The following is an 8,938-nucleotide window of genomic DNA, read 5'->3' on the forward strand; positions in this document are numbered from 1 at the left end:
ACCGATACTGAAACCGTCACCTCACAAACGTTAGGGGAGGAGTGTGCCCTATGGACGAGGACGCCCCCGCGTACGACTGCTAATACTTTGTGCTTCGACTCATCCGTGACGTAGACTGAGCCATACGGTCATCGAAGCTCAGCGCCGACACGCGCTTAAACTTCGCTTACGGTCCGTCGATGTGCTCCCCTTTCTTCGACATATGGTCATCGTAATACGTAGGAAAGAATGCTTGGCGTTCAACATCGATGTCGAGCACCTTTTTGATGTACGAATTCGTCTGGTATTGATGCCTGATCGTCAAGGTTGTAGACACCAGAACGGTCGCAGACAGCCAAGGACCTCGTGCCGCCCGAAGTGTTCTACAAGACGTTGGCATTACATGGGGTAACGCTAAGACATGAGTCAATGGATATCCGACCTGGCGGCAACGTCGTAGATCCGATTCAACGACGACGACAAAACGCTCCTCCTTCACTTTGCCTCTCCGTCGGGGTTGCTCTCCCTGCAATCGTTCCTTCACTTTTTGGACCTTCAGCGTCCCTCGGACCACGTCGATCCAGACCTGACCTTTGCCTTGTTGCCGCAGCCATTCCGCATGCTGAACAAGATCCTCGACGACGATATTCTTGACAGTACTCAACCTTCCGATTTGACCAAATAGCATGCTCAAGAGTTCATCGTAGGAGCGTGGTCCGCAATCACGTCGTCCATGACGTACAAGTTGCAGCAAGGCCAATTGAATGCCGATTTGCAGGAGAAGGAAGCCAAGGCCCTGCTCTGCCCTCCAAGTTCTGCCGTGGTGATTGCCGTAACCATCCCGTCATTGGATTGGCCAATTCGAGTCAGCGGCGACAGGGACCTGATTGGAGTACTGCACGACAATTCTACTTTGGAGCTTCTACAAGCAAACGGGGAGCAGACAATGCCCCCCACTACCCCCCTCTTCTCGTCCCCCCGCCTCCAAGTTCAATGCCTTTCGGAATTCAAACCCATGCGTCTTGGTACATACGTATATGCGTTTTGTAGGCATCGATAGTAATTGGATATACGTTTGTAGGGCAAGTCAAGCGAACGTTTTTCGCTATTTGTGCGCGCAAGCTCCCCAAACCATCGCCGCCTCCTCCCGTCGAAGGGGCTCCAGTCCAAGCGGTCGTGGACGTGCCCGACCCCGTCGCAGACTCCCTCGAGAGTTTGGTGCATGTGTATGCCACCAATAGCACCGCCACCAGTCTTCGCTACACGTTTTCAACCATGGACCGTGTCGTTGGCCTCACCTTGGCAGACGACGTGTTGTTTCTGGCCGTGCATTTCGAGTCGGGTGCCGTGGACGTGTATCGCACTCCGAATTTGGCCTCCGACCTTGCGAGTGAGAGCGTCGCGGCGCTCGATGCGACCAGCTTGGTATTGCACGTGGACCCTTCGTCGTATCGCATCCAAGCCCCCAACAAAGGGTTCGCGTCGGACGCAGCGGCGACGGCGGCGGCGGTCACGGCCACTCCGGCTGCAACGAAGGGCGACAAGCACAAGGATAAGGGCAAAGGCAACAAGGACCTCGTCGTGGAAGATGTTGCGTTGGCGATTGCCCCTCCTGCTGTCTACTCTGCTTACCTTTTCGTAGCCTTTCTCATGGACCTTTGGCCACAACCTTCGACGACACCCACCACTACTGGAATCGTGCTGGCCAGTCAGTACAAAATGCTGCAGTTTCAGCTCTCGCCAGCTCCTCCTTCCATGTGTGCATCTACTACAGTCATTCTCTCTTCGAACGTGATGTGTGCTGCATTGGACGCCAGTGCCACCCTTGTTGTCCTTGGGCTCGAGAGCGGCAGTGTTATAGCGTGGAATACTCGCTTGCACGTGGAACTGTCAGGTTTGTGTCCATCAACAATCGTCATCGCCCTCAGTATGCTACCGTAATAGGCTTGGGTTGCCATAGCACTCCAGTAATGGCCTTGTCACTGTTTAAAGCCGACTGCCTCATTAGTTTGTCAAAAGGCAACGAAGTGCATTTTTACTCCCTCGCGACTTCCCCCACCACTAGTTTTGAGTCTATACGTGAAGTCAAGTCGTTGGTTCGAGTTCGTACTGGAGAGCTGGGCACCCCCCCCTACGTTTCAGTCGCCACCGCCGCCGACGTTCCTCTTGTACGTGCCTCTGCCTCGATATCATTCTTAACATGCATTGCAACGTAGACCATCCTTGGCCAAGCGGACGGCACCGTCACCGTGCTAGACGCCCGCAACGGCGACATTTTGGGGAGTTTAAGCTTGGACGGTCGCCTTCCCATCGTGGACGCTCCTATGTCGGCACTCAGTTTTGTCGTGGGGGACGCTGTGTACATGCCAACCTCTGCCACCGAAGGCAACCAGAGCCTACGGTCCATTCATTTGAACATGTACTCGTCCACGTCCATCTTGCAAACGTGTTTTGCCAAAAGCGTACGCAGTTCCACCTCATTTTGTATTACCAACCGTTTGTTTCCACGTAGGCGTTGAGTGCGCCCAGCGTCTTCTTGGACAGATATACGCCAGCTGCCATCGCCCTATCGCCGCCAACTCTTCCATCTGCGACGACGTCGACACGACCCTCCAAGCCGTTGCCGTCCCCCCCTCCGTCCTCCGGCCCTCCTCCATCGTCAACCCACGTCGCTCGGATCCGTCGGCCATCGGTCATTGGCGGCTCGTCGTCGTTGCTGCTTCGAGGGGCCTCGACCTCCACTTGTACTGGTGCGACCATCTCCCCCGTCAGCTGCAGTTTGAACCTCCCGACGCCGCCGGCGATCAAGGGCCTCCACGCGATCTACATGCGCATGCTGCAAAAGCACGAAGCGGTCGCCATCGAACGCGATGCCCGGATGGCGAAGCGGCGCGCCGACGTGTTGAAGTCGCTCAACTCAATATGGTGACAATACCCCAAGTATTGTACACACAGCAATTTCTGTTTGAACCCCCACATACTATGTGTGTGCTAGCTACTGTACTACCGTAACTCGATATTATCTTTGTTTTTGAGATGTATTCAAGAAAGCGTTGTCGTCGTTTTTGTCCATCCTGTAAACCCCTTTTGCTTCCACGGCTTGGCCATCTTGAGCGGTTGCTTGTACTGGATTTTGCGCCGATAGAGCAAGTGGGGCCCCGTGTGCCGCTCTTTCCACGTGCGGGTCTCGTGGTTGTTCTCCCCCGCCACATAGTACGCACTCGCGTACGAGCTGATCTTTATCGGCACGGTCACCGTAACCAGCCGTTCGTCCTGGAACGCCTCCATATCCCCCGACGCGACCATCGCCTGCACGGCACGATCCACCGCCGCGTACGAGTAGAACGCCGACGATGACGACGGGGGGGCAGTAGTTGGCACCGCCCCCTTGTCACTGTGCAGGGCGGCCACGAGGTCGACGATGCTCTTGCCGCGCGAGTCGGCTTGTTTGAGAACGGCGACCACGCAACGCTTCAACGTGTCTAGTTCTGGACCGGTCAAGTCGGCGGCCTCTCCGTCGCCGATGTCGGGCGTGGCAAGTGGCGAGTTGGGCGGATTTGACGGCGCCAGCATCGACGCCATGGGGGCCAAATACATGGAGCTTTTGCGGTACTGGTCGTCTCGGTGAAACAGCGTGCCTTCGAATTCAAACGACAACGTAGATGACTCGTCCGTGAACGCTACATTATCATCACATGACATACATATATATCAGCCAAACAGACGACGAGGGAGTATATGAAGAGCATAGGATGCTGCCTAGAGCTGATAATATATATACCTTTGCGTAGATGGCCGTTGCCAGCATACAGCAGTTCCCTGTAGCTAAGTTTGCCTCGCTTTGGCCGAGGGCCAATCGGCATGGGCACCCTGGCTGGCACTGGTTCGTGGTCCGTCTCTTCGGGAACACTGCAACTCGCAACCCTACGACGCAACAATGAATTCGCCATCATTTCCAGCGAATATATATATATATTGATATATTCCCGTACGCTGGGTTCCAATGGTTCATGGAACAAAACCATTTGTCCGGAAGGTTCACCGACTTGACATGCGCTGGGAGTTTGCGCCACTTGTTGCACTTTTCACACTGCGCCCACTCGAGCACTGGAATCAGCTCGGGGGGTTTGATCTACGTACAATCAATATATAGTATTCTATAATATATATATATATATAAATATTCCATCGATGCTACGTCCAACCAAACTCTACACCCCGAAACCATCACACACACGCACGCACCTTTTTGTTTTTGCCACCGACGGGGCTATCGACGTGACCCGACGGACTGTCCACAGACGACGGCAACGCCAGCGCCGCCGCCGCGACCACCGCATCGCCCACCGTCGGAAGCGCTCCTTGGAGGTGTAGGCTTTGGTGCCGAGGGCTTCCTTTTCCCTGGCGGGGCGGCTGTTTCGAGGGCGGCGGCGGCGGGGACTTGACCGCCTTGCTCTGCCACAGCGACTCGACGTCGGACGGATTCTCTGCCGCGCACGTGGCAAGGGATGGGGCCCACGTGTTGAGGGAGCAGTACCACTTGATGGGCAACGACGCAATGTCAATCGAGGGCGGCACGACGCGCCACTTGCCGCACGTTTTGCTTTCGCACTGGACCCACTCGATCTCTTTGGCGCTGCTGTCGACACCACCAGGCAGGGCGGGCGTTGCCAGTTTGCCCCGCTGCACCGTCGATTTGAGCTTGGCGCGCTGCTTCTTGGTGAGTTTGGTTTCCTTTTTCTACACCATAAGAAATTGAACAAGGATTATAGTGTTTGGATCAACACGGTAATATCCTAGCACAATCAAATATACGCACCATCCCGTCGGGTTGTTCAGGCTTGATCGATACGGGCGGCGGCGCTGCGGCGGCGGCGGACGGGGGCGTCCCTGGGGCCATGATAGGTACATCGTTGTCATCGTCCATGTCATCATTGAGCTTGGCTTTCTTGGCTTTGGGCTCGACAACCTCCTCGGGCACATCGCATGACGCGTACCGGACGTCCCAGTCGTTCATGATGCAGTACCACGCCGTGTTGGACATGGCCGACAGGTCCAGCTGTGGCGGCACCGTGCGCCACTTTTTGCAGCGGTCGCATTGGACCCATTTGGCGTCTTCCTCGGTGGGCGTGAGGAGCACCGCGGACGCGCGCACGCGCTTGCGCTTCTTTTTCTTCTTGTTGCGGGCACTCAGCGCCTTGGCAGCGTCGTCATCGGTCGCGTCGGAGGGGACGACATGCTGACTGGTTGGAATCGTGATGTTTAGCGGTGGAGGCGACTCGATGGGCGGAAGGGCGAGGGGCGGTGGGGGTTGAAGCGGCGCTACGACGACGAGCGGCGGGGGCTTGAGGCCGCCAGACTTTGCGCGTTCTTGGAGGGGTCGAAACAGAGGGAGACATGACGGCAACGAGGAGATTTGAGGAGCGGTCGGAAGGATCGTATGAGGCATGGGCACGTCGTCGGGACCAGTCGAGACTTGGGGTTCCACCGGTGGGTTGGCAGGACGAGGAGGAGGAGGAGTGTATGTCTCGTCGTTGACGCTCTTTTTGTCCTTTTTTTGCTTTTTGTCCTTTTTCTTCTTCTTTTTCTTGTCTTTTTTGTCTTTTTTGTGCTCTTTTTTCGTTCTTTTGTCGTCGTCGTCGTCCGTCGCGGCGCCGAAGTGGGCATGGCAGAGGCCGCGTGTCGAGCAAAGACGTTCAAACCCTAACGCGTATGAGCTATATCGACATGGGGGACACATACCAGATGGGGGGAAGCATGTAGCGTGGTAGGCCCGTGGACACCGCGTGCACCGGATGGCTTGATCGGCCGCGCCGCCATGACTCTGCCCTTCGCATTGATGACACGTGTGAAGCGGACATATGAACGCAGCGACGCCTTCGAGGACACGGGTCAACGGCAGACGCGTCACACATGCCAGGTGGTAAAACTTGCCGCACCCGGCAGCGCGACAAGCCACGACGGGATCGTCGGGGTGATTCCTCGTTGTTTCCTGGCACACAAAGCAAGGGTGTGAGTTTGTCCGACAGTCGACGCACTGCCATGACGACGATTGAATCTCGTTGGGGCAACACGCAATGTGGAATTTGCGAAAGCACGCGCCGGTGCACGCGAGGATGATGGAGCCATTGTCGAGCAGAGCGTCGCATCGATCGCAAATTGAGTCTGGTGCATGCACAGTCGGCTTCTTCACATCACTTGAACTGAGGAGTCGTTGCTTCCGCACAAGAAGGGTGTCCGACGAGCTGCTGCTGCTAGAGCTCTCGCCCCCGGAATCCGCCATTTTCGCGCACCGACGCGTGATCGGACAGCAGAAGTGTTCGAATTTGATAATATACGGATAATATGTGTGGGATTCCGGATAATGATTGTCATTTTTGTTGTGCTGGATGCGCGGCTACAATACTGAAGTACCTTCTTGGGCAGATGTCGACGGCTCTGGTGCAGGTCGCCGTAGCCTTGCTTGTTGTCGCTGGCCTGTATGCTGTCAAGCGACATGCCGTACAGCCGCCCTTTTCAAAGTTCACCAAGCTAGGTCTAACCCTGAAAGTGCACGCGAGCTCCATTTCGCCATCATCTTCGCGTCGCACTGTGCTTGTCACGGGCGGTAAAGGGTCTATTGTGGATAAGGATCTTCACTTCCAAATACATATTACGTTGGATCGACTACCTTCTTCAAGGCAAGCAAGCCAAGGAAGTCATTAGGGTCCATTGGCTCGCGCATTGTGAACCATCTTGTTGCTGGTGACTTGTACAATGTCATTGTGTTTGACATTTCTTTTCCCGCAACGTTGAACCCCAATGCGACTATGTCCAAGGCAACATGTTGCATACCGACCACGTCAGCGCGGCCTTCGATGCAATTCCACGAATGCCCGTCGAGTCTGTGATATATTCACACACCATCACTGATCCTCCCGTTTATGGAGGTACCGCCGTCGAAGGCGTCAACGTGCAAGGGACCAAAGCATGTCCTGGCCGCAGTCCGTGCCAACGCTGTCACGTCGGTCATCTACACTAGCTCTGCATCGGTGGTGCTTTCAACCGCAGAGCGCAGTGTGCGCAAGCTTACGGAAGCCTCAAACCCGTACCCTGACTAGAACATCGACACTTATACGCGCACAAAGGCCATTGCCGAGCGGCTTGTTCCGCCGCACCAAACACCTCCCCCAACACCGCTATAGTGGCATGCTCCCTTCGCCCAGCGGCGGTGCTCGGCCTGGAACAACTCCACGCCCGAAGTTGTTTGACCATCCAAGGGGCCATATTAGGAACGGGTGACGCCTTGTTGGATTGTGCACTGGATTACTCGGTGGCGTTCGCACACATGCACTGGCCCTAGAAGCCCTCGAAACCAACCGTGGCCACAAACGCTGAGTAGACTAGCGTATTTCATCGAACAAAACGAAGACGAGCACGAATACGGGTGGTTCAACGGTGAACACTCGGTCGGTCTGTCGCCAGGACTCACACACTGGCATCACCCGCCACCACGGCACAGTCCGCTCTGGCTCGTCCATGTGCTGTGCTTTGTGAACGACTCCACAATTGCATCACTGGAGTCGTCCTCCTTATAAGCATCCACTTGACAGGTATGTTGGTGGACTACACCCACCGGACGTTTACGTATTCAAGTGCCAAAACCAACCGAGAAACCAATTTCAGCTACAAGGCATTCGCGGCATTATTGTAGCACAGTTCCAACGCCGCAAGCCAAAGCTCGACTAAATGTGTTCCTGAATAGTTGTAACTACCGGTGGAAGGTCAACCACAAATCATCACATTTGAGGAAAGTGATGGAGACAAGCCATGCAGTTTGGATGCTTCCGTTGTCGTGATCGTACAGTAGCTAGCAGTCAAGGGGGCTCGGCAATTCTTCTTGCGGAAACTCTTGGATTGGGGTGATCTTCTTGTACTACAGGGTAGCCCCAGGAGGGGTTCAAGAAGTGTAGTGACTGAGGGCAGGTCGATCGAATTCTATACTGTACAATGCTAGGGGATTGGTCTCCGAAAGCTGGCGAAATGAACGTGGTTGATGACATCGAACTTTGAAAGTTCATCAAAGAACGCCACGAAGTCTACTCATGTATGGCATCCACATTGTCAAGACGATGGGTGGTGGCGGGCCAGAATGTCAGCCTCGCGTAGAAGTTGCAATATGATGCACCCACTGAAGCAGACTGGTATTGTACTCTCAACACAAATGGTTGGTTCGAGATTCACCAGTACATGTACTGACGTGACTTTATACTTGATCGAAACTGAGTGCCTCAGATCTCGATTGATAATGTATATATCACTCGTCCTTGTTCACATCGTGCATATTGGGTTGCCCAGCTTGAAAACGAACACCACTTAGAGGTTGAGCGGAAGAATGTGGCGAGGTTCACCACACAATTAAACAACTAATTGACTCTTGAACTCGTAACGTTATCCTCATACTATACACACCCAAGACAACAATGATTCCATTGACACCGTTCGAAGCCAACCAAAGCGCCACAAGCAGCATCAGTTGGTCAAGGTAAGTTTGATGTGTGGGAGTGGCTGGGAGCTGCTCTGACTTTGGAGGGCTTCGAAGGGGGTCAACAACGGTGACGGAGGTGGCTCCATCGGAACAGACAGCATTGACGCGGGCAATCGCGATCGTAGGGGCTGCAAGAGGGTTGCTGGGTGCTGTCTTGGATGGACCAGAGGTCGGGTGGTTGGCGTCTATATTGAAACCGTTCGAAGCCAACCAAAGCGCCACAAGCAGCATCAGTTGGTCAAGGTAAGTTTGATGTGTGGGAGTGGCTGGGAGCTGCTCTGACTTTGGAGGGCTTCGAAGGGGGTCAACAACGGTGACGGAGGTGGCTCCATTGGAACAGACAGCATTTGTTGGGGTGGCGTCTATATTGAAACCGTGCGAAGCGAACCAAAGCGCCACAAGCAGCATCAGTTGGTCAAGGTAAGTTTGATG

At 54.8% G+C, this 8,938-nt stretch overlaps 3 protein-coding genes across 3 annotated transcripts; 2 read left to right on the forward strand and 1 right to left on the reverse strand.

The window, feature by feature from the left end:
* The first annotated feature begins 20 nt into the window (after positions 1–20).
* H257_01022 (hypothetical protein) lies at positions 21–3,013 on the forward strand. The gene is made up of 10 exons (XM_009824018.1): positions 21–70; positions 115–171; positions 223–268; positions 313–387; positions 440–635; positions 687–1,004; positions 1,061–1,873; positions 1,924–2,147; positions 2,196–2,441; positions 2,492–3,013. Exons 1-10 carry the CDS (start codon positions 51–53, stop codon positions 2,906–2,908), a joined length of 2,412 nt encoding a protein of 803 aa, XP_009822320.1. The 5' UTR covers positions 21–50; the 3' UTR covers positions 2,909–3,013.
* Positions 2,986–6,298, reverse strand: H257_01023 (hypothetical protein). Its single transcript, XM_009824019.1, has 6 exons — positions 5,722–6,298; positions 4,799–5,682; positions 4,225–4,719; positions 3,972–4,111; positions 3,761–3,903; positions 2,986–3,659 (listed from the first exon to the last, which is right to left on the reverse strand). The coding sequence occupies exons 1-6, from the start codon at positions 6,260–6,262 to the stop codon at positions 3,022–3,024; spliced, it is 2,841 nt and encodes a 946-aa protein (XP_009822321.1). The 5' UTR covers positions 6,263–6,298; the 3' UTR covers positions 2,986–3,021.
* Positions 6,299–6,902: 604 nt separating this feature from the next.
* Positions 6,903–7,556, forward strand: H257_01024 (hypothetical protein; the record flags this gene model as incomplete). Its single annotated transcript, XM_009824020.1, has 2 exons — positions 6,903–7,066; positions 7,361–7,556. 2 exons carry the CDS (start codon positions 6,903–6,905, stop codon positions 7,554–7,556), a joined length of 360 nt encoding a protein of 119 aa, XP_009822322.1.
* Positions 7,557–8,938: the final 1,382 nt, after the last annotated feature.

Source organism: Aphanomyces astaci (assembly GCF_000520075.1).
Source record: "Aphanomyces astaci strain APO3 unplaced genomic scaffold supercont1.2, whole genome shotgun sequence".
Classification (NCBI taxonomy): Eukaryota; Oomycota; class Saprolegniomycetes; order Saprolegniales; family Verrucalvaceae; genus Aphanomyces; species Aphanomyces astaci.

Excerpts from the sequence above, each read along its gene's own strand:
- H257_01022 (XM_009824018.1), top strand. The coding sequence starts at position 51 with ATGGACGAGGACGCCCCCGC. Across the intron at positions 1,005-1,060 it reads ATTCAAACCCATGCGTCTTG|GGCAAGTCAAGCGAACGTTT; the intron begins GTACATACGTAT and ends ATACGTTTGTAG. Across the intron at positions 2,442-2,491 it reads AAACGTGTTTTGCCAAAAGC|GCGTTGAGTGCGCCCAGCGT; the intron begins GTACGCAGTTCC and ends GTTTCCACGTAG.
- H257_01023 (XM_009824019.1), bottom strand. The coding sequence starts at position 6,262 with ATGGCGGATTCCGGGGGCGAGAGCTCTAGCAGCAGCAGCTCGTCGGAC. Across the intron at positions 3,904-3,971 it reads ATGAACCATTGGAACCCAGC|GGTTGCGAGTTGCAGTGTTC; the intron begins GTACGGGAATAT and ends GTTGCGTCGTAG. Across the intron at positions 3,660-3,760 it reads CAACGGCCATCTACGCAAAG|CGTTCACGGACGAGTCATCT; the intron begins GTATATATATTA and ends ATGATAATGTAG.